Source organism: Hyla sarda, chromosome 3, assembly GCF_029499605.1.
Source record: "Hyla sarda isolate aHylSar1 chromosome 3, aHylSar1.hap1, whole genome shotgun sequence".
In the NCBI taxonomy this organism is placed as follows: Eukaryota; Metazoa; Chordata; class Amphibia; order Anura; family Hylidae; genus Hyla; species Hyla sarda.
In genome coordinates this window covers 163,966,546-163,991,830 of record NC_079191.1, presented here as the reverse complement: position 1 = coordinate 163,991,830, position 25,285 = coordinate 163,966,546, and the positions used below count along the sequence as shown (strand labels likewise).

The 25,285-nt window shown below is 44.8% G+C and overlaps 1 protein-coding gene across 1 annotated transcript in view; it reads right to left on the bottom strand.

Moving 5' to 3' along the window:
* The window catches only part of FGF12 (fibroblast growth factor 12), a 513,249-nt gene extending 494,142 nt beyond the window's left edge, over positions 1–19,107 (bottom strand). Inside the window, exons 1-2 of the mRNA XM_056565423.1 lie at positions 18,981–19,107; positions 18,780–18,896 (exon numbers count right to left, since the gene is read on the bottom strand). Coding sequence (XP_056421398.1) covers positions 18,780–18,792 — 13 coding nt within the window. The 5' untranslated portion in view covers positions 18,793–18,896; positions 18,981–19,107. The remainder of the gene's footprint in view (positions 1–18,779; positions 18,897–18,980) is intronic.
* Positions 19,108–25,285: the final 6,178 nt, after the last annotated feature.

Genomic DNA, 25,285 nt, shown 5'->3' with positions numbered 1-25,285 from the left:
TCCGCCAGGCGAGATACAACCTGTTTTAGCCCCTGCCTCTCAGCGCCCCCCCCTACTGTGAAAGTGTGAATGTTTCATTTAATCAGTTATGGTTCATTGTTATCGCCCCAAGCTGTTTCATTGGATTCTTGTGATAATTCCACAGGTAAAATGACGTCGACAACCATAGGGCCTCAGTCTTAAAAAGATTACATCGATTTTTTTCTAAATTTAAGATTTAATTAGATTTCCAAGTTTAATGTCCGGGTGTTTACTTTGAAATAATACAAAACCCAATCTGAGGCTGGGTTCCCATTACGTTTCCCCCCATATGGGGGGAGAGCTAAAAACTTGTGCTCCCGTATGCCTTTCTATGCGCTCCCGTATGTAATTAATTTCAATGAGCCGACCGCAGGGAAAGGTTCGGTCTGGTCGGCTCATTTTTGCCCCGTATGCGCTTTTTCCCCGCACCTAAAACCGTGGTCGACCACAGTTTTAGGCCCGGTTGTAAAAGCGCATACGGGGAAAAAATGAGCCGACCGGACAAAACATTTCAGTGCGGTCGGCTCATTGAAATGAATTACATATGGGAGAGCATAGAAAGGCATACGGGAGCGCAAGATTTTAGCTCTCCCCTGCCGTATGCGTTCCCGTATGGGGAAAAACGTAATGGGAACCCAGCCTAACAAGGAGTCACATGGCGGCACAATGACAGAGCCTAGAGGTGGAAGCAGCATGATGAGACCATAATCTGGCAGAATGGACACAGCCTGGAATTGGCAGCAGCAAGAGGAGACCATATAGTGACTGAATGACACAGCCTGAAGTTGGCGGCAGCACGAGGAGACCATAGGGCCTTACAATCCCTAAGATTAAACAATCAAATTTAAATTGAAGATTTATGGTAGCTAGTGCTACCATAAAAATGTTTAGGTAATGTCCCAGCAGCATGAGGAGGCCATAGGGCCTCACAATCCCTAAACTGAAAAGATGATTTTTCTCATTTAAATTGAAGATTTTTGGTAGCTAGTGCTACCATAAAAATGTTTAGGTAATGCCCCAGCAGCATGAGGAGACCATACGGCTTAACAATCCCAAAGATTAAAAGATGAATTTTCACATTTAAATTGAAGATTTATGGTAGCTAGTGCTACCATAAGTATTTTTTATGTAATGTCCGAGCAGCATGAGTAGACCATATAGTGGCTGAATGACACAGCCTGGAGCTGGCGGCAGGATGAGGAGACAATAGGGATTCACAATCCCTAAGATAAAAATATATATTTTCAAATTTAAATTGAAGATTTATAGTAGCTAGTGCTACCATAAACATTTTTAGGTAATGTCCCAGCAGCATGAGGAGGCCACATAGTGGCTGAATGGCACAGCCTGGAGTTGGTGGCAGCATGAGGAGAACATATAGTGGCTGAATGACACAGCCTGGAGTTTGCGGCAGCAAGAGGAGACCATATAGTGGCTGAATGACACAGCTTGGAGGTGGCGGAAGCATGAGGAGACCATAAAGTGGCTGAATGGCACAGCCTGGAGTTGGCGGCAGCATGAGGAGAACATATACTGCCTGAATGGCACAGACTGGAGTTGGCGGCAGCATGAGGAGACCATATAGTGGCTGAATGGCACAGCCTGGAGTTGGCTGAAGCATGAGGAGAACATATAGTGGCTGAATGGCACAGCCTAGAGGTGTCGGCAACATGGGGAGACCTTATAGTGGCAGAATGAGACAGCCTGGAGGTGGCAGCAGCATCATAAGTCCTGAAAGTGACCCAGTGACAGGGTGCTGTGGTGGGTGGCAAAACCAGTACCCGTTGACAAAGGTGGGTGAAAAAAGGTCTGATGCAGAGGAATGTTTGTCACTGGGGAGAAGCGCCTTAAATCTGTTTAGCACTATCCATATTTGTGAAGTATTGGTGTGGCACCATGGTCAATCTACTCTGATGCATCAGGAATTGGTGGGTGGAAATCCTGGCTGATCCATGCCTGATTCATCTTCACAAAGGTCAGTCTCTCCACATTTTTCGTGGACAGACAAGTTCTTCTAGCGGTGACTATGGCCCGCCGCACTAAACACCTGCTCTAATGGCACACTACTGGACGGGCAGGACAGCTTTTCCAGGGCAAACTCTGCTAATTGCAGCCACAAATCAAGTTTTGCTGCCCAGAAGTCCAGCAGATCTTCAAGGTGTACCTGCTGCTGATGAGTTGCTTCAGGTGAAGAAAGGTAGTCATCAGCGACTGTCGACTCAGGCTGCTGCTGATGGAGCTGTTACTGCTCCTGCCACCCCAACCCTCCCCTCCCCAGCAGCCATGGCAGTGGAAGGTGAGCACAGAGGAGGGCCCTCCGAGTCAGACCTGCGAGAGGATGGACGATGGCGCCGATAGGCTTCGGCCAACTGACTACGTAGGATGTCTCTGTAGTAGGTCAGTTTGTCCACCCTCTCAATGGGTGTAAAAATGGCCCCCATTTTGTGCCGGAAGCGAGGGTCCAATAAGGTGGAGAGCCAGAAGTCTGAGCAACAGAGCATGCATCGTGCCCTTTGTGCAGGTGACTCGGAGGGACTCCCTGCCTCCATCTCCACTGCATACTGCCATGGTGTGTATGGGTCCTCTGTCTCCCCTTCCTCATAACCCTCTAGCTTCTCTGGCTGCTCCTGCTTCTCCTCTCCTGTCAGAAGACTAGAAAAACCGCCCATTTTGCGAAACCTAAACTGTGCTCCACTGTGCCCCTCCCTCTTCTCCCACAAGGCTCATAAGGCCGTGAGATGTAGGCACCACATCTCCAGTGCCCTGACTAGTCATCGTTTCCAGCACATGTTGTAGGAAATTAAGCAGTAAAATGACGTTGTTCATCCCGTAATCCTGGTGACTGACTAATAATGTGGCTTCCTCAAAGGGCCTGAGCAAATGCCAGGTGTCACGTATGAGCTGCCACTGGTTGACTTTGAAGTTACACGGGAGAGTTCCCCTATCTGCTTGGATCATCAATAAATCGGTGATGGCTTTTCTCTGCTCGTATAGTCGGTCCAACATATGGAGGGTGGAATTCCAAAGTGTGGCAATGTTGCAAATCAGACTATGTTGGGCGATACCGTTCTGACGCTGCAGCTCAAGGAGGGTGTGCTTTGCGGTGTATGAGTGGCTGAAGTGCATGCAAAGTTTCCTTCCCATTGTTAGGATGTCTTGCAAGTGGGGGGAACACTTCAGGAACTGCTTGACAACCAGAACACGTGTGCCATGCAGGGCACATGGCTCAGCCTTCCTAGTCGCAGCGCAGACAAGATGTTCTTCCCGTTGTCAATCACCATGGTTCCCATTTCCAGTTTTCATGGAGTAAGCCACGCTCTAATTTCTTTATGAATGACTTTTAGCAGTTCCTCCCCTGTGTGACTCTGTTCGCCAAGGCAAACCATGTGAAGAACAGGGTGACACTGCCGTGCCCTGCACACATGGTATGCTGAAGGGGCATTTGTCTTGTCCGTGTAGTGAAGGATGAGGACGTGGTGGAGGATGAGGAGGCAGAGTCGCACACTGTCACAGGACCAATGGCCTGAGACCGTGGAGGAGGAAGCAGTGTGACCTGTCCAAGTTGGTGTTGTAGCTGTGCAGGAACCACATTCACCCAGTGGGCTGTAAAGGACGTGTATTGTCCCTGACCATAGTTACAGCTCCAGACGTCGGCGCGGCCGTGTACTTTGATACACACCGACAGGCTCAAGGACTGGCCCACCTTCTCTTCCACAAAATTGTTCAGGGCTGGTACTGCCTTCTTCACAAAGAAATGACAGCTTGGAACTCTCTACCTCGGCTCGGCACAAGCCCTCAGTTCTTTGAAAGGTGCAGAGTCCACCACTTGAAAAGTGAGGGACTCTAGCACCAGCAATCTGCGCCGTTGGATGAATGGGTGAATACTATTGTGTCTTGGACATGGCTTTGCCAATGGCTTGTTGACGGAATGACTGACTCAAAGTAGGAGAAGCAGGAGCATCTGGAGCGGCAGAAGGAGGGTAAGACACACAGCTCCCTTCGGCTGAGGTGATGGAGCCTTGGCTGCCTTAAAGAGGGAGCGGCGTGCCACTGGGTGATGCAGCAGGCTGGACCATTACATTGGAGCCACGGTTCTCCCAGGCCACTTTATGGTGGCGCAACATATGTTGACGCAGGGCCGTGGTGCCAACTTTGGGACCTTGGCCACGCTTCCCCTTCTGCCGACATATCTTAATGTGGCTATGTTAACCTCCTCCGGATGCTTGATGAAAAACTACCACACCGCCGAGCAGCTGATTTTCCCACCAACAGTCCCCACTAATTGACTGCTACTGCCGCAGTCTCCAGGAACCTCCGTTCCACTACCTTCCAGGAAGGTAGGCTGCCGCAAAGCAGGTGGTCTCCCCTGGGCATTTTTGGGTCCAGAATTTCCACTTCTGCCACCTTGCTGACTGCCAACCTTGCTACCACCTTGCTGGCTCAGCTGCTGCCTCACGGGCAAACTGCAACCCTCTTCTCCTGATGATGATGAAGCCCCTTCTGCTGCCGGCTCCCAATTGCGTTCGGCTTCATCATCATCAACAAGTGTCTGCATGTCACTGATGTCCTCTGCAGGTTCCTCAACAGTGTCTGCTTCAGGACCCAGAACACTGGCAACACCACCTTCCACGTCACTCTCCTCATCACTACTTGCCTGCCTTGCAGAGGAAGCGGCGGATGTCTCCTCCACTTCTTGGCTGGGCAGTAGCTGCTGACTGTCCTCTATTAGATCGTACTCACTGAATAGTGGAGCTGAACCCACAGCATAATATACTTCCGTTGGGGAGGGAACAGCATAGGACAGAGGCAATGGGAGGACAGGGACTGCTCCCGAGCTATGCCAACTGAGGGTTGTGTCTGAGGAACCCAACTGCTGACTGGGAGTATCAGATGTCACTTGTGATGAAGTGGATGACAGTGTTAACCAATTGATGATGGCAGATGGGTTTGTCGAAGAGACATGACAGCTGGCTGATACCGGGAGTTCAGGCCTCTCGCTGTGACTACTGCTGCCACTTTCCCCTAGTCTGCTGCAACCTCTGCCTGATGAATTTAGGCCTCTGCCACTCCTCTGTGAACGTCCTGGCCCTTCTCTGCCTGAAATACGTATATGAGGGGAGTACAATATGCTTCACTACGCTTAAAAAAGCATTTGTCTAGAACAGCAGCAAGTGTCTACTTTTGGCTGGCCTTTTAGAATAACTAGGCCCTTAAGACTTTATCAAGAACAAAATGGTACAACACTTAGATCTACATATGTGGTATGCACTTATGAGTGCAAAAGAGTGCGCTACAGTACGCTTAAAAAAGTATGTGTACAACACCAGCTGGTGATTACTTTTGGCTGTCCTTTCACAGTATCTAGGCTCTAAAGACTTTATCAGGAAAAAAAAATGGTACAACACTTAGATGTACGTATGTGGTATGCACTTATGAGGGCAGAAAAATGTGATACAGTATGCTTAAAAAACTATGTGTACAACACCTGCCGATGAGTACTTTTGGCTGTCCTTTCACAGTATCTAGGCCCTTAAGACTTTATCAGGAACAAAATGGTACAACACTTATATGTACATATGTGGTATGCACTTATGAGTGCAGAAAAATGCTCCACAGTACGCTAAAAAAAAGTATGTGTACAATACCAGCCGGTGATTTCTTTTGGTGGTCCTTTCACAGCATCTAGGCACTTAAGACTTTATCAGGAAAAAATGGTACAACACTTAGATGTGGTATGCACTTGTGAGGACAGAAAAATGCGCTACAATACGCTTAAAAAAGTTTTTGTGCACACCAGCAGTAGACACCAGTGCTGCAGCACACAGTCACTGTGTACTACAGCCAAAATTGAACTCTCAATCTCACTCCCTTCCCTATCAGTGCTTCTAGGCAGGATTTGTGCTTGAGCTGAATCACTGCTGTTCTTCTGTGCAACACACTGCTCTCTGATCCTCTCTATAATAGAACGCTGTAGACAGTGACTGGGAGGTGGATCGCTGCTGTTCTTCTGTGCAACACACTGCTCTCTGATCCTCTCTATAATAGAACGCTGTGTACAGTGACTGGGAGGTGAAACGCTGCAGTAATAATGCTTTTCTGTAAAAAACGCACTGCTCTCTGTCCAACAGAACACTGACTTGACTAGGAGGTAAATTGCTGCTGGAAAAAGCTTTTCTGTGTAACACACAGGGCTGTCTGGCTGTCTGTCCCTTGCTATCTCTCTGCAGTGAAAGGATGAAGTGACTGGGCGCAATATGGCTGCTGATTATATAGGGCTGTGAAATCACAGGGGTGACTGGCTGCTGATAGGCTGCATCCTGCATGTGATTCAGGGTCATCCCGCCTACCCTTGTTCCCGCCTTCCCAGGATTCCTTGCCCCATGTCATCGGCAGGGGTAGTATGCGGGGACTTACAAGTAAACATGTAAAGCTATGCGTGAGTCTAATAGATAAGGACGAAGAGGTATGTGCATCCATGAAGGTGATTTATCCTGATAGGTGAAGTGTGGAGAACTCCTGAGAGGACAAGAACTCTGACCACGGATGCCAAGTGGCCATATATTTCGATAATTGGTTATGTGAGTCAGCAGTGAGCTCTTCCATTCTATGAATGTGGGAGACTTCCTGGAGCCACGTCGAAATCGTGGGGGCAGTTGTGGATTTCCACAGCCTTGGTATGACCGTCCTAGCAGCCAACAGTAAAAAGGCGATCAATTTGGAGGAGCATTTCGGGGTGTCGGAGGGAAGTATCGACAACAGCACAATTTCTGGGGTAAGGGCTAGACGAATCGAGGTGATATGAGCTATGGTGTCGGCCACTCCAGTCCAAAAACTGGTGAGCGAGGGACACGTTAACCAGATGTGTATCATGTCATCTTTTCCCGAGGCACAGCGCCAGCACACATCCGGAGTTCCCAGGTAAAAGGAGGCCAGAAGTGTGGGGACCCTGTACCAACGGGTGAGAATTTTAAAATTAGTCTCTTGTGCCTTACAAGATATTGACATTTTGTGGCAATTGACAATGGCTCTACTCCACTCCCCCTCCGGAATAACATGACCCAGATCCCTCTCCCAACCCAGTTTATATGGGAGAAGCGAGGTAGTTGAGACCTCAGGCAGGTATGAGTAAAGCAGGCTGACCGCATTTAAAACATTTATTTATTTTTTTTAATAAAAAATGATATAAAAGTTTTATATGCAAATGTGGTATCGATAAAAAGTACAAATGACGGCGTAAATAAAAAGTGTAGAAAAAAGTTGAAAAATGTAAAAATAAAAAGTAAAAAAAAGTGAAAAATCCCCTCCACCAATAAAAATGAAAACTGGCCCATTTAATTCCAAAGAAGCGTTTTTTTTTAATAAACATATTTAGTAGCGCTGTAGCGATGTCCGAACTATCAAAATATGTTAATGATCCCGTATGGTGAACGGCGTAAACGTAAAAAATTTTAAAAAGTCCAAAAATGCGGCTTTTTTGTCACATTTTATTACATTTTTTATTTTTTTTATAAAAAATGATATAAAAGTTTTATATGCAAATGTCGTGTCAATAAAAAGTACAGATGATGGCGTAAAAAAATGAGCTCTCATACCGCCCTATATACAGAAAAATGAAAAAGTTATAGGTGGTCAAAATAGGGTGATTTTAGATTACTGATTTTGTACATAAAGTTTTAGATTTTTTTTAAGCGGTACAAAAATATGAAAGTATCTAGCCATGGGTATCATTTTAATCGTATTAACCCACAGAATAAAGAACACATGTAATTGTACCGAAAAATTATACAGTATGAAAACGAAACCCAAAATGTGCAAAATTGTGGTTTTCATTTAAATTTCCTCCCCCAAAAATATATTTTTGGGTTCACCGTACATTTTATGGTAAAATGAGAGGTTTCATTACAAAGTACAATTGGTCACGCAAAAAACAAGCCCTTATATGGGTCTGTAGATGGAAATATAAAAGAGTTATGGATTTTAGAAGACGAGAAGGAAAAAACGAAAATGCTAAAATAAAACTGGTCTGGTCCTTAGGGTGAAAAAGGGCTTGGTCCTTAAGGGGTTAAAAAAATATGTTTTACAGTAAGTCTGAAAGACTGTATATACTATTATCACGAGAACATACGCAGTACATCTCATTCTTTCTGTTGATGCAGGCATTGATACAAAGATGCTGGCACTGCTCAGCTCTAAACAATCTCCACACACAGAGCCTCTGCATCCTCACGTATCAGCCTCAGATTCTCAGGGATAATAGGAAGCGTGGTGGAACAACTGGATTCCAACTGAGCTTTGTGCTTTTAAAATTGAAAGAAGGTAGTAAAAGATTTTATTGTAACATTAAGATATTCAGCTACTTCTACAAGGACACGACTTTCTCAGCAATCTTACCTATTCTGTGTCATGTATGGGCTGGGAAGGAGTGCACACTAATCTTGCCCGCTCCCCTATCCCTGCCTACTTACGTACCTGCCCTAACTGACAGGGCCATAACCACAAAAACAGTCCCTTCCTGTATACGTTAGGGTTGTAATTGTCAAAATAATAAACTACAATGACACTGACTAGGTCAGGGGACAGTGAGATAACAGACAGACTAACACAATATGACTACACACTCACACAATAGTCCAGAGTCAACTAACCGCATCAAAGCCAAGAGAAGTCAATGTACCAAGTTGCTAAAACCAAAAAGAAGTTGAGAAGAAAGCTAAAAGTCAAATATGGCGGGTTATACAGGAGAAACAGGGAATACAAACTTGCTACTGGAACAAAAAGACTCTCACAGGCGCTGACTGAGAGCCAATTGCCAGGTTAAATAGGCAACTCACAGGTGCTCTCATGAAGCGGTCAGCTGACCAGCTAGACAGCTAGGTGTAACCCGGCAACAAAATAAACAAAGAACCTGTCAGAACCTTTCAACCCTATAGGTTTTGACATTCTGTATAGCAACTCTGAAAAACACTGACTAAAATTTTCTGTCAATACCAGAAGCATGCTGGGTGTGTAAATCAGACGTGTTCATCAGTCCCATAGACTGCTATGGAGAGAGCTGTGCATGAGGGCATACACCTTTCCACTGAGGTCAATACAGCTGGAAGCCACTCTGGCCAGACGGGGACCCATGTTCTTCCAGCAGGGTTCCATATATAGATATGACAGAAACATCTTAGATGGTAAAGAACCTTAAAGAGGTTCTCCGCCCCTAGACATCTTATCCCCTATCCAAAGGATAGGGGATAAGATGTCTGATTGCAGGGGTCCCGCTGCTGAGGACCCCAGTGATCTCCCTGCTGAACCCGGCGTTCGTTTAGAACGTCGGGTGCAGCACCGGAGGCTCGTGACGTCATGTCCACGACCCGCTTGTGACATCACATCGCCAGTCATTCAGCAAGAAGCAAAGTACGCTCTGTGCATCGCATGTCTGTGGTGTCGCAGCCGAGATCGCAGGCGTCCCGCCGCTGGGGATAGGGGATAAGATGTCTAGGGGTGGAGTGCCCCTTTAAGGCTATGTTCACACACCAGAATTACTGAATGAGATTCTGTATAGAATTCTGCATGAAATGTCTGCATGAATTTATAGCCAGTACACTTCAATGGGATTCCGCTATCCCATTTACACAGCAGAATTTTTGCTGTAGAATTCCATTGAAGCGAATGGGCAATTAATTTATGCAGAATGTATTGCAGAATTCCTTGTAGAAATGTGAACATAGTCTTACAAGAACCTATCAGGTACCTAGTCCCCCACACACTGGCCCTGGTATCTGATATATACTGGGAACAGTATTTTGACAGTGTTCTAAACTACCATGAGATGTCACAAACATTGAAAAAACTACTTTTATCGGCAATTGCACCATTTGCAAAGTATCTGTACTTATGGCAATTTCAAGAAGCTCTGGCCAGTATGACAAGAGCCAGTCACGTCTACTCCCTATGACTAGTTATAGGCAACGCCATGACTAGTTACAAATATTTTGCAAACAGCACAAGGGTCATTGTTTTTTCAGTCAACTTTAAGGAACTGTGGGCAGTATGTGGAGGGATGGATTCCCTTTAAAAGAAAGGGGTTCATTTAACATTAGTGTCTGATGATTTATGAATTAATAAAAATTTAAAATACTTCAAATGTTGTCAATTGTTATTAAATGCTGCATGTGCCACAAATGAATTGTTATAATTTTGCTAGACTGTTTTAGACAGAGTACTCTTTTTTATGCCACTTACTGTACACATACGGCAGTTTTCTTAGCCACACCTCCTTTCTAGACACTCTTCAATATTGTTGAGGTAAACATAAAAAATATAAAAGGCAATCTAAATTTTGTACATGCTATTCACCATAACTTCCATAAACATTGTTATATTCAGATAAATCATGCAATGATAGTAAAGGGAACCTGTCATGAGATTTTGCCAGATATAACCTGTGACAAAGCATTATATAATGTATAGTAACATTTTCTTCCTGACCACAGGGATAGTGAGGATATGACGTTAAAAAGTCTCCCGTAAGTAGTCCTCTGGATGGGGAGCTATACTTACCTAGTCCCGTCTTCTTGGCTGTAATCACGCCCCCTCAGTGTGATTGACAGCCCTCCTCACCACTCTGCTGTTTAAGCAGATGGAGCAGAGCGATGATGTGGGCCATGCCCAGGCTGTCAGTATATATATATATATATATTTCAATAAATGGGTTGTTATTACAGTTTGTATACCTTGGTCCGCTCTAGGTGTTTGTTATATCAATATCTATTTTAGAGAGGGTGTGTGTTCTTGGAAGAAAGGGTTGTGTGTGCTATTGTAGCTCAGCCTCATTTATATAGATGGTTACTAAACTGAAATACCACACGCAGCCAATGGGTGATATGTGCGTTGATTTTATAGGGAAAAAAGCCTTTTCCATGTAAATATAATGGCCTAGTTATCCAAGGATGTTCTTGAGGCCAAAATGTCTATTTTGTGGAGAAAGCTGTCCTGTAAAGAAAAAAAAACTATAACTATTACATACATATACTGACTGGTAAGCAATGCAGTTGGCCATTTCATGCACCTTAAGGGGAGTGGGTGCTATGGCCCAGCAGACCTGCCCTTTATGTCATACATCTCTATAGGAGGATAGAACTATTAACCACCCTATGGTCACAATAAGGCCTTGCAAGGTTCTTCATGTATGAGTTCCATGTATGAGTGGGCGCACATCACATACAAAAATGTCAGGCTTGCCATGGATTTGTTCATGTTCCTTGGGGAAAAAGCATATGGAATAAGTGCTTCTCCTGGACATATATTAGTTAACCTTATGAACTATCTTGCAAGTAGGAGACAATCGGAACAGATCTGCCACTTATTTAACTCAATGAATATAAAGCGTCACACAGAGGCACCACATCTTGAATATAAAGCGTCACACAGAGGCACCACATCTTGAATATAAAGCGTCACACAGAGGCACCACATCTTGAATATAAAGCGTCACACAGAGGCAACACATCTTGAATATAAAGCGTCACACAGGGGCACCACATCTTGAATATAAAGCGTCACACAGGGGCACCACATCTTGAATATAAAGCGTCACACAGGGGCACTACATCTTGACTATAAAGCGTCACACAGAGGCACCACATCTTGAATATAAAGCGCCACACAGAGGCACCACATCTTGACTATAAACCGTCACACAGGGGCACCACATCTTGAATATAAAGCGTCACACAGAGGCACCACATCTTGAATTTAAAGCGCCACACAGAGGCACCACATCTTGACTATAAAGCGTCACACAGGGGCACCACATCTTGAATATAAAGCATCACACAGAGGCATCACATCTTGACTATAAAGCATCACACAGGGGCACCACATCTTGAATATAAAGCGTCACACAGGGGCACCACATCTTGAATTTAAAGCGCCACACAGAGGCACCACATCTTGACTATAAAGTGTCACACAGGGGCACCACATCTTGAATATAAAGCGTCACACAAAGGTACCACATCTTGAATATAAAGCATCACACAGAGGCACCACATCTTGACTTTAAAGCATCACACAGTGGCACCACATCTTCAATTTAAAGCGCCACACAGAGGCACCACATCTTGACTATAAAGCATCACAGAGGGGCACCACATCTTGAATATAAAGCATCACACAGAGGCACCACATTCTAGCTAGATTAGTTGAGTGTTTGTAAGAAACAATTGAGAGCATCTGCAGCAGTAAATGATGAATGAAATGAAAATTTGTATAATCACAGTGAAAACGGAAATACTGGGAATGGTCAAGTACTCAGGGCCGGTTTTAGACTAAGTATGGCCCTGGGCAAAATTGAAAATGGGGCCCCCGAATTGCATGACCAAAGATTTTCCAGGTTTCCTCTGTTTTGTGATACAGAATACACAGCACAAGGTTACTGATCACGAACCATGTGAATACGGCCTGAGATCCCAATGAGGGGAAAAGCATCAAAGGCCATAACGCAAACGTATAAGGGGCCAAATCTAATCAGGAGCTGAGCTCACATCATACCAACACGGTCCAGCCAGGACCCGTGACTAATGTCGGACATCACCGTTCAGACAGATGTCTGCCATTAACTCTTAAGACACGGCGATCAAAGTTAATCGCCACATCTAAAGTGAAAGTGAAAGCTTCCTGGCAGCTCAGTCGGACTTATCGGGACCACCGCGGTGAAAGCATGGTGTCCCGATCAGCTAGGATGCACGAAGAGGGTCCCTTACCAGCCTCCTCAGCATCCGATCACCGAATGACTGCTCTGTGCCTGAGATCCAGGCAGGAGCAGTCAAGCTGCGATAACACTGATCAAGGCTATGCAATGGCATAGCACTGAACAGTTTAAGAGATCAGTGTAATGCATGTTATAGTCCCCTATGGGAGCTATAACATTGCAAATAAAAAGGGAAAAAAAGATTAATAAAGATGATTTAACCCCTCCCCTAATAAAAGTTTGAATCACCCCCCTTTTCCCATTTAAAAAAGAACTGTGCAAATAAAAATAAAAATGAACATTTGTGGTATCACCGCATGCATAAATGTTCAAACTATAAAAATATATAATTAATTAAACCGCACGGTCAATGCAAAAACATTTCAAAGTCCAAAATAGAGTATTTTTGGTCATTTTTCATACCATAACAAAATGAATAAAAAGCGATCAAAAGGTCTGATCAAAACAAAAAGGCTACCGATAAAAACTTCAGATCACTGTGCTAAACATGAGTTTATAAATGTATACATTTTCCTGCATGTAGGCATGATTTTTTCCAGAAGTAAGACAAAATCAAACCTATATAAGTAAAATGTACTGCATAGAAACGCAAGTCCCCAAAATTTACAAAATGGCATTTTCTCTTCAATTTTATCGCAAAAGGATTTTTTTTGTTTGTTTTGCCGTAGATTTTTGGGTAAAATTACTGAGGTCATTATAAAGTAGAATTGGTGGTGCAAAAAATAGGCCATCATATGCATTTAGGTGCAAAATGGAAAGGGTTATGATTTTTAAAAGGTAAATAGGAAAAAACAAAAGTGCAAAAAATGGAAAAACGCTATGTCTTTAAGGGGTTAAGATGGGGTTAACATGTTTAACATGGGGTTAAAACGTTGGTAGCTAGCAGTAGGTTTCCACTGCAAGTTACGCTATCATTCACTTGTTTGGGTACATGGACATTCCGCAATAGTGGCAGATTTGCAGACCCGTTGAAATGAGTGGTAGTGTAACCCGCTGCGTTATTTCCGCAGTGGGAAACCGGCTGCTAGTTACGAGCGTGTGAAGGTACCCTCAAGGAGAACTTCAGTAAAAAAAAAAAATTTATCCACTAGTGTTACCCTCCTCCTCCACAAACTGTGAGCACAATTTCAACCTATAAGTAAAAAAAGAAGTGATATTTCTTTCAATCCCCCACAGCTGCTGTACTGACCCTCCTGGTCCCTGCTCATTACTGCTAAGGAAAATTTACTAATGTATTTGGTTTTTATGTGTAGATTTTCATCCATAATCTGCAAAACATCAGGCTAAAGTTTGTACCAAACTCATTAAAAGTGTTGTTCAGTAAAAAAAAAAAAAAAAAATTTCAATAAATGTTTCCAGGCTGTGTGATAACATAAAAAAGGCCTGTACTTACCTCTCTTTCTCCTCAGCAGACGCTGTTATGAAGATGCCCAGTCTGTGTACGGTCTCCACTGAACTTCACTTCCCGATGCTGCCACCTCAGCCAGTTATTAAATAGAATTGGAGGCTAACATAATTTCATTTGCATTTTGTGTACATAGACAAAAACTGAGGTATACACACACGCTAGCAACCACATACACCACTTACACACATTTATACACAAGTACACCACACTTATGCACTTACATAAAATCATACAATACAGCAGTAGTCTCCAAACTGAGGACATCCAGCTGTTGCAAAACTCCCAGCATGTCCTGAGAGCCAATAGCTGTGTGGACATGCTGGGAGTTGTAGTTTTGCAAGAGCTGGATGAACTCAATTTGAAGACTACTGTAATACACTAACCTCTAAATGTTTCATGTAGCCAGTCTCCTCAAAGATATTTTACTTTGCTCTTGGGACAGCTGTGAAAGGGGGGGGGGGGGGGGAGGTCTGAAGCTGGGAGAAGAGCAACTAAAGTGTTGAGGAGGAAGAAGGGACAAACAAATGGCACATGAAGCTTTTTGGTTTTGATAGCCTTTGACCTCTGCAGGCTGCCATGCTGATCTGCCTCTCCCCCTCCTCTCTGTCCAGACATGAAGCTCGTACAGGACAGAAGAAGACAGAAGGTGCACAGCTGAAGTATGTTCAGTACACCGGGCCCCTATTACAGCTGCACAGTGAGTAACAGGGATGGATGCACCAGGGTCAGGGTGTCACCCGGTGTGGTCCGCCCCTACTGCACCCCACTAAAAACGCCACTGATTCTCACTACTGTGCAGCAAAATATAGTATTGTGAGCATGGACATTAATATGTTCAGGGGGCCCTCTTTTGGATGGGGGCCCTAGTCAACTGCCCAGGTAGACCCCCCTACTCCCCCCCCCCACCCCACCCCACCCCACTGCCGTCCCTACAAGTAGTAACAGTTTAAAGAAAAAGCAACTTTTTGTGATTTGGCCATTAAAGCCAAGATAAAGAAGTACTTATACATTTCTGAAAACAAGTGTTACCCTTGGGAGGACAACTCCAGCACTTGGGAATTTTGTAGGTTTTGTTCCATTTGAGCTCATTGAATATACTCAATGCACTAAATCAAATAAGAGCCTGCAATGTCAAGATATTGGTTGTCTTCAGTTATTTGAGTGGATTTAATTGTCCCATGTACAGCAAACAGTGATCACTTGTGAATTTGCTTACAAATAATAAAGGCCGGGGGTTAGCTCCCTCAATGTCATTACGTCCATACAACACCCAATATCTACTGGAAGGTCATGACTTGGGATGGAGAGAACTTGTGGACAAACACAGTCACCCAGATTTTTAGGTTGCTGCCAGCTTAGATTTGTAATAAAAAAGTTATTGACAATGCATATGGCTTGCTTTCCTATTCACAGTAGGAGTAATTCACATGTAGCCGAGATCATATTGATAATTTATTTATAAAGTAAACTGAGAAATCTTCCTTACAATACAGCACTATAGTGTATATTGGCAGTGTTGATGCCGTTTTTATGAATGCAGCACAGTCTTGGTAGAAGATCACTGACTTTTCAATAACAAAAAATAGATATATAGATGAATAAATCAATAGACCAGTAAAGAGTTCCTGTATCACAGAAGATCTACCCGTAATCTATCCACCACGCTACATCTATTATTCATTAATAAATCCTGAAAATACAGTCATGTCAAGATAACTATGATGGAATGATTCACTGCATCACCATAAAAAGTCTCAGAAAGTGCTGTTCAGCATGGGCAGGTCTTTTATATATACAATTACTGAACTATACCGACCATATATGCAGATTGTATCTTTTGTATTTGGATATACCATCTGCATAGTCTGCACTTAAACTATTTACTTCATAGTCATTTATGAAAGAGATGCCTTTTCACTGCTCATCTGTAGTTAAAAAAAAACCTCACACTAAACATTCACTAATAGAAATGTTAAAGTTTTTGGATCTTCCCAAAAGAGAAGTTTCTTTAAACCAGTGTTTCTCAACCAGGGTGCCACCAGCTGTTGCAAAACTAGTTTTGCTACAGCTGGGGGCACCCTGGTTGGGAAACACTACTCTAAACAGATCATACTTCTTGTCCAGCAGCTCCATCTGAGGACAATACACTCAGCTTGTCCCAAACCTTATGTGGCTTTTACCATCTGTATTCACACTTGAGGTTTCTACAGTGTGAAGTGCTGGGATGTTAGGGCATACATTAGGGATATAGGTTGAAGATGGACTCTGGTCTTTTTTCAACCTTACGCACTATGTTACATCCTTAAAGGGGTAGTCCAGTGGTGAACAACTTATCCCCTATCCTAAGGATAGGGGATAAGTTGCAGATCGGGTGGGGTCTGACCGCTGGAGCCCCTTGCGATCTCCTGTACGGGGCCCTGACAAAGCGGCGGCCGACACGCCCCCTCAATACAACTCTATGGCAGAGCCGGAGTGCTGCCTTCGGCAATCTCCGGCTCTGCCATAACAATGTATTGAGGGGGCGTGTCGGCCGCCACTTCGTGCAGTGTTCGACACCCGCTATCTGGCCGGAGAGCCTGGCCCCCGTACAGAGAGATCGCAGGGGGCCCCAGCGATCGGACCCCCACGATCTCAAACTTATCCCCTATCCTTAGGATAGGGGATACATTTTTCACCACTGGACTACCCCTTTAAGGCACACATAGTATTTTGATAAGTATTTTTAGCCACAACCAGGAGTGGGTCCAAAACACAGAAAAAAATGAAGATCTTTCCCTTATTGTTTTTTAGGTTAGTTCCACTCCTGTTTTTGGCAAAAAAATACTGATCAATTGCTATGTGAGAAGACAAAGTCTTTTCCATAGCCTCTTCGTGTATGTCCTAATGTTTTGTAATGTATAAATGTTTCAATCTAATAACTCAAGGAGTTAGATTTCTTACTTTATTCTCCTACCAGTTACTAGTGCAATGTATTTATTGCATAAATAATTCAAGAAGTGTGGAGTCAGTTAAACCATTCTGAGGAACGCATAAAAAATTCTTATAATATATTGCTATGTCGCACATCCCCTTGCCGCTTCTCAGTCATAAAAAAATCTTCAAGATATGGCATAGTATACACATTCTGTACTTAATTCCCACTGCAGTCTAATATCCTCTAAATCAGGGCTCAAGTCCTGCAGCAACGCATGGGAACGGAGTTCCTGCACTTTTTCCACAGCAGGAACACTGTTCCCATTAGCAGGAGTTCTGCAGGACCAGCCTTTAAGTGGAAATCTTGAGTCCCTTTTTTTTTTCTTCGCAGGACCTGACCCCTGCTCTAAATTCAGTAATATATTTTAATGGCTTCATGTAAACATATGCATAGGAGTCAGATGCTGCTAAAGTTTGGTCCACTTTTTTGCAACTGACAGTTCAGGGCAGTCTAATAGATGATGGCGGGCGGGTAAGCCCATACACATGGAGCATAATTCTTGCATGTAGAATTCCCTATACAGTAGTAAGTATTGAACTGTCATGAAAATCGACTTCATTGCTAAAAGGCATGGGCTGGCATATAGAAAATCATAGCTAGTTAAAGCCTAGGCGCCGCCACGTTATGAGTCCGATGAAGTCACAACATAATAAGGTTACATGCTATTGCTTTTCATATATCACTTAAGTGGGTGACCTTCAGGACTGTCAGTATACAGGAAATCACGTCTCAGAGGAGAACTTACTGTCCAGGCAAGTTTTAGGGGGGTTTCACCATCTTGCAGTAAATTAATGTCTTCTGGCTTATAAAATGTCAGTGTCCATGGTATCTAATATACACATGGGCCTCTACACATGGGAAGAGAAGCTGAAATGTTTTCGTAAAGGGTCCATATTAAAAACATAAAACCACATCTGTCCAGGAATACAGGCCTGCAGAACAATGGCCTTAGTCCCACCTGCATCATTGTCATCCACCACACAACTACACCCTCTCCATAGACCAGTGTTTCCCAAGCGGTGTGCCTCCAGCTGTTGCAAAACTACAACTCCCAGCATGCCCGGACAGCCTCCGGCTGTCCGGGCATGCTGGGAGTTGTAGTTTCGTAACAGCTGGAGGCACACTGGTGGGGAAACCCTGCCATAGACCGTACTCTCATCATCATTAGGTAAGTAGATCTACAACCCTGTGTCCTCTGACATCATGTGCCAGCGATGATCAGTATGCTGTGTGCAATCCCACACTGGAGGAACTAGAGGCAGGATCAGGGCTATCTACAGCATTGATAACTTTTATCTGGCCACAGTGTTGCCTGAGCCTGCCTGGAAGAGGCTGAGCACCCTGCCCAGACATACTGCATATATTAATGATGCACCTCCTGTGTGAGCCCTGCCTCGCCTATGCAATGACACAGGGAGATCCATACAATGACACAGGGAGATCCATGTCTGATGCCCCAGGATTACACTGGATCATGTTTCCATATCCCAGCAATACTGCATTGGGATGTGTATGATCCAGCCAGCAGCATCAGCAGCACGCTTCCCCCCAGCATTGCAGTCCCCTATTCCCCAACTGAGACCACACATGTCCAGGAGGGAAGGGCTGCTCCTTACCTTTGGTTTCCATTGCTGCCCTTTGTCAAGTGCCTGGAAGTTGTGGGAACTTGGAAGCTGTGCTATTCCTCTGCAGATGTCTCCTTGCTGTGGATGGAGGTCCCTGCAGCCCTTGATCTGCAACAAGCATCAGAGGAGAATGGTGAGGAGGAGGACAAGGACTGGAGGAGGACTGGCAGCTGAGGAGGGAAGCCTGTGTACCTGGGTGGTGGTGCTGCAGAGCGGAGCTGTCCACACACTGTGGTGCTGCAGGTGTAGTGCCAGATCAGCCCACTACAGCCTCTCTATGTACGAGATGGATAGCACCAGGCTCCAGCGCGCATGTCTGCTGGGCTCCCCTATTGGTAGCATTACACAAGCCTTCCTCTGAAATAGCACTGTAGCGTTTAGTCACCGAGATCCCAGGGAAAAAATGGCATGGATTACCTGCTGCAAACCAGGAAGGGTACCAGGCAGGGTAGTCTGCAACTCTGGGCATGCAGGCTGCATGGCATCTGGGTGCTGGGCATGTAGGAGTAAGCTTTTCATTCAGAAATTGTGTCTCTGAAATCCCACTTTATTATGTAGTTGTGCTGCAATGTTTACAAAATACTGTGTGTTACATGTGTAAACTCCCTGCAGATACAAGGTCAACACCTGGACATGGTCTTCAACAGTGTTCCTCAACCAGGGTGCCTCCAGCTGTTGCAAAACTACAACTTCCGGCATGCCCGGACAGCCTTTGGCTGTTGGGAAACACTGGTCACAGAGATATAAATAAACTCTTCATAACAGTTTTTTTCCAAACAGGGTGCCTCCAGCTGTTGCAAAACTACAACTTCCGGCATGCCCGGACAGCCAACAGCCAGGCATGCTGGGAGATATAGTTTTGCAACAGCTGGAGGCACCCTGGTTGGGAAACAATGGTCTACAGGGATATAAATAAACTCTTCATAACAGTGTTTTTTTCCAAACAGGGTGCCTCCAGCTGTTGAAAAACTACAACTTCCAGCATGTCCAGACAGCCAACAGCCAGGGATGATGGGTAGTTTTGCAACAGCTGGAGGCACACTGGTTGGGAAACACTGGTCTACAGGGATATAAATAAACTCTTCAAAGCAGTGTTTTCCAAACAGCGTGCTTCCAGCTGTTGAAAATGGATTACCTGCTGCAAACGAGGAAGGGTACCAGCCAGGGTAGTCTGCCACTCTGGGCATGCAGGCTGCATGGCATCTGGGTGCTGGGCATATAGGAGTAAGCTTTTCATTCAGAAATTGTGTCTCTGAAATCCCACTTTATTATGTAGTTGTGCTGCAATTTAATATTTAGTTGTGCTGCAATTACAAAATACATGTTACATGTGTAAAGTGTAAACTCCCTGCAGATACAAGGTCAACACCTGAACATGGTCTTCAACAGTGTTCCTCAACCAGGGTGCCTCCAGCTGTTGCAAAACTACAACTTCCAGCATGCACGGACAGCCTTCGGCTGTCCGGTCGTGCTGGAAGTTGTAGTTTTGCAACGGCTGAAAGCACCCAGGTTGGGAAACACTGGTCTACGGGAATGTAAATAAACTCTTTAAATAGTGTTTTTCAAACAGTGTGCCTCCAGCTGTTGAAAAACAACTCCCAGCACACACAGACAGCTAACAGCCGGGCATACTGGGAGTTGTAGTTTTGCTACAGCTAGAGGCACCCTGGTTGGGAAACACTGGTCTACAGGGATATAAATAAACTCTCCATAACAGTTTTTTCCAAACAGGGTGCTTCTAGCTGTTGCAAAACTACAACTCCCAGCACACCCAGACAGCGAACAGCCGGGCGTGCTTGGAGTTGTAGCTTTGCAACAGCTGGGGGCACCCTGGTTGGGAAACACTGGTCTACAGGGATATAAATAAACTGTTTATAACAGTGTTTTTGAAATGTGTGCCTCCAGCTGTTGAAAAACTACAACTCCCAGCATGCCCGGACAGCCAACGGCTGTATTTCGTTACCGCCATGCTTGGATTTGTAGTTTTGCAACAGCTGAAGACACCCTTGTTGGGAAACACTGGTCTACAGGGGTATGAATACATTTTGTATAACGGTTTTTTCCAAACAGGGTGTATCCAGCTGATGCAAATCTACAACTCCCAGCATGCCCCAACAGCCAACAGCCAGGCATGCTTGGAGTTGTAGTTTTTCAACAGCTGGGAGCACCCTGTTTGGGAAACACTGGTCTACAGGCATATGAATAAACTTTGTATAACAGTGTTTTCAAACACGGTGCCTCGAGTTGTTGCAAAACTACAGCTCCCAGTAGGATCGGGCATGATGGGAGTTGTAGTTATTGCAACTACGCAATACGAGTTGTAATTTCAGCATAAAAAAATGGCACCACAATAATTGGCACTTGATACAGTTTATAGAAATCTGATCCTTTATCAGGCATTTTTGTTCAGTTTGACATTTCTGATGTTGTAGCGTAAAGTTGGCAGCTTGAAACCCTTATGGACCTTGCCAATTTAAATTTTTTGCATTTAGTTTTTTCCTTCTCCTTCTTGAATAGCCATAACTCTCGTAACATTTTTATCTACACAACCATATGAGGGTTTGTTTGTTTTACGAGCCAATTGTATTTTGCATGCTCCCAAAAAGGGAGGAAAAATTGGGATTTTGCTAATTTTGGGGGGCATTCACTCTGTGGGCAAACTTATGTGTTATTTGAGACTACTTTAGTTCAGTGTGATTACAAAAATACCCAATTTGCATTGTTTTCTTAATGTTTTACTAGCCTTTTTATATATTGTTTTTATTTTTAAATTACTATTTTCTGACCTCCATTTTTTTTTACTTTTCCATATACAGAGCTGTATGAGGGCTCAGTTTTTTGTGCCAAGATCTGTAGTTTTAATCGGCACCATTGTGTTATTGATTGGACTTTTTCACTTTTTACGCTATTGACAGTAAAGAATAAATGATGTCACATTGAATAGTTTGTACAATTACACAAGTGACTATGCCAAATATTTTTATCATGTGTACATATGGAAATGTGGAGGGGGTGATTTAAACTTTTAGTACGGAAGGGGTGAATGTATGTGTGTTAAAACGTGATTTAAATTTTTTTTACACTTTATTGGTCCTCTTAGGGGACTTTTATGAAGAATCATCAGATTCCTCATACAGATCAATGCTGTTCTACAGCATTGACCTGTGTGCTCTACATTTGATTGATAGAGGTAGGAGAGGTAAGCCCTCCAGCTACCTAAACAGTGGATCGCCCCCCCCCCCACCCCGCCCCACAATCGCACTGTGAGGAGCTATCCACTCCACTAGACCACCAGGGACCGTTTAAATGTTCATTTAAACACTGCTTTCAGCTTTGGCAGCGGAAATCTAAAGGGTTAATAGTTGTCTGCAGTTATTATCACAAGCCAGCTATTAGCCGTGACACCCAGCTATTGAAAACAGATGGGGACAGCCCAGTATTGCATGGGCTTGAGTGAGGAACCCGCTCCATGCCTCCTTAATGGCACCATGACGTGTATACACCTCATGGGTCATTAGGGGTTAAGTAAATCTTCACAGCTGTATAGGACTGTATTGTCTCTGGCAACATTATCATTACTTTTATTATTATTATTATTAATAATAATAATAACTTTAAAAAAATTTATTTATTTATTTTTGAAGTGCCCTTGGTTCTAGGGCACAGTCCACATTGTAAGGGGTTAATATATGGTGTATGCAATGTAATGATGATGGACATGGATTAATATCATATTTGTATATTTGATGTACATTTGATGTATATAGTGACCTTATACATCAAAATGCATTAAAAACGTGTATACATCAAATGACAAATTAAAAAGACTGTGAGAGAATCACGAGGATGCAATACCTCATAAGTGCATACCACATACGTACATCTAAGTGATGTACTATTTTGTTCCTGTTAAAGTCTTAAGGGCCTCGATACTGTGAAAGGCCAGCCAAAAGTACACACCGGCTGGTGTTGTACACAAATACTTTTTTAAGTGTACTGGAGCACATTGTCCTCCCCTCTTAAGTACATACCACATGCGTACATCTAAGTGGTGTACTATTTTATTCCTGTTAAAGTCTCAAGGGCCTAGATACTGTGAAAGGCCAGCCAAAAGTACACACCGGCTGGTGTTGTACACAAATATTGTTTTAAGCGCACTGGAGAACATTGTCCTCCCCTCGTAATTGCATACCACATACGTACATCTAAGTGATGTACTAGTTTGTTCCTGTTAAAGTCTTAATGGCCTAGATACTGTGAAAGGCCAGCCTAAAGTACACACCAGCTGGTGTTGTACACAAATACTTTTTTAAAGCGTACTGGAGCACATTGTGCTCCCCTCATAAGTGCATACCACATACATACATCTAAGTGGTGTACTGTTTTATTCCTGTTAAAGTCTTAAGGGCCTAGATACTGTGATAGTCCAGCCAAAAGTACACACCGGCTGGTGTTGTACACAAATACTGTTTTAAGCATACTGGAGCGCATTGTTCTCCCCTCATATACGCACTGAGTATGTCAGGCCGAGAAGTGCCAGGACATGCACAGAGGAGTGGCAGAGGCCTAAATTCATCAGGCAGAGGTTGCAGCAGACTAGGGGTGAGTGGAAGCCAGAGTCACAACGAGAGGCCTGAGCTCCCGGTATCAGCTAGCGGTCGTGTCTTGACCAGCAACCCATCTGTCGCCATCGATTGATTATTACGGTCATAAATGGACATCTGACACCCCCAGTCAACAGTCGGTGGGTTCCTCGGACAAAGCCCTCAGTTGGCATGGCCCGGGAGCAGTCCCTGTCCTCCCATTGCCTCTGTCCTATGCTGTTCCCTCTTCCACAGAAGTATCTTATGCTGTGGGTTCAGCTCCACTATTTAGTGAGGATGATCTAGAGGACAGTCAGCAGCTACTGCCCAGCCAAGAAGTAGAGGAGACATCCGCCGCTTCCTCCGCTAGGCGGGCAAGTAGTGATGAGGAGAGTGGCGTGAGAGGTGGTGTTGCGAGCGTTCAGGCTCCTGAAGCAGACACTGTTGAGAAACCTGAGGAGGACATAAGTGAAGTGCAGACACTTGTTCATCATGAAGCCGGTCGCACTTTGGAGCTGGGTGCAGAAGGGGCTTCATCATCATCAGGAGAAGAGTGTTGCAGGTTGCCCGTGAGGCAGCAGCTGAGCCAGCAAGGTGGTAGCATGGTTGGTAGTCAGCATGGTGGCAGAAGTGGAAAGTCTGGAGCCAAACGTGCCTGGGGTAGACCACCTGCTTTGCGGCAGCCTACCTTCCCGGGAGGTAGTGAAACAGGGGTTCCTGGAGTCGGTGGCAGTAGCAGTCAATCAGTGCGGACTGTTGGTGGGAAAATCATCTACTTTGCGGTGTGGCAGTTTTTCATCAAGCATCCGGAAGAGGTTAACATGGCCACATGCAAGATGTGTCGGCAGAAGGTGAAGCGTGGCCAGGGTTCTAATGTTGGCACCATGGCCCTGCATCAACATATGCAGCGTCACTATAAAGCAGCCTGGGAGAACCGTGGCTCCGATGTGGTGGTCCAGCCTGCTGCATCACCCAGTGGCACACTGCTCACTGTTTCAGCCAGCCAAGGCTCCACCACCTCAGCCGAAGGGAGCTGTGTTTCAAACCCATCTTCTGTCGCTCCAGATGCTCCGGCTCCTACTACTTTGAGTCAGGCATTCCACCAGCAATCCATCGGCGAAACCATGTTCAAGAGACAACAGTATGCGCCCACTCATCCAACGGCGCAGAAGCTGAATGTGCTCCTGTCCAAGTTGCTGGTGCTGCAGTCCCTTCTTTTTCAAGTGGTGTACTCTGCACCTTTCAGAGAACTGATGGCTTGTGCCGACCCGAGGTGGAGAGTCCCAAGCCATCATTTCTTTGCAAAGAAGGCATTACCAGCCCTGCACAATTTTGTGGAACAGAAGGTGGGCCAGTCCTTGAGCCTGTTGGTGTGTACCAAAGTGCACGGCAGCGCCGACGTGTGGAGCTGTTACTACGGTCAGGGACAATACATGTCCTATATGGCCCACTGGGTGAATGTGGTTCCTGCACAGCCACAACAGCAACTTGGACAGGTCACACCGCTTCTGTCTCCATGCTCTCAGGTCGTTGGTGCTGTGACAGTGTGCGACTCCGCTTACTCATCCCCCACCGTGTCCTCAGACTCCTTTGCACGGACAAGTCTCAGTGCCCCTCCAGCATACCATGTTTGCAGGGTATGGCAGTGTCACGCTGTTTGCCTTGGCGAACGCAGTCACACAGGGGAGGAACTGCTAAAAGGCATTCATGAAGAAATCGAATCATTAATAACTCCACGAAAACTGAAAATGGGAACCATGGTGACTGACAATTGTAAGAACATCTTGTCTGCGCTGCGACAAGGAAGCCTGAGACATCCGCCCTGCATGGCACACGTGTTCAATCTAGTTGTCAAGCGGTTCCTGAAGTGTTCCCCCCATCTGTAAGACATCTTAACAATGGGAAAGAAACTTT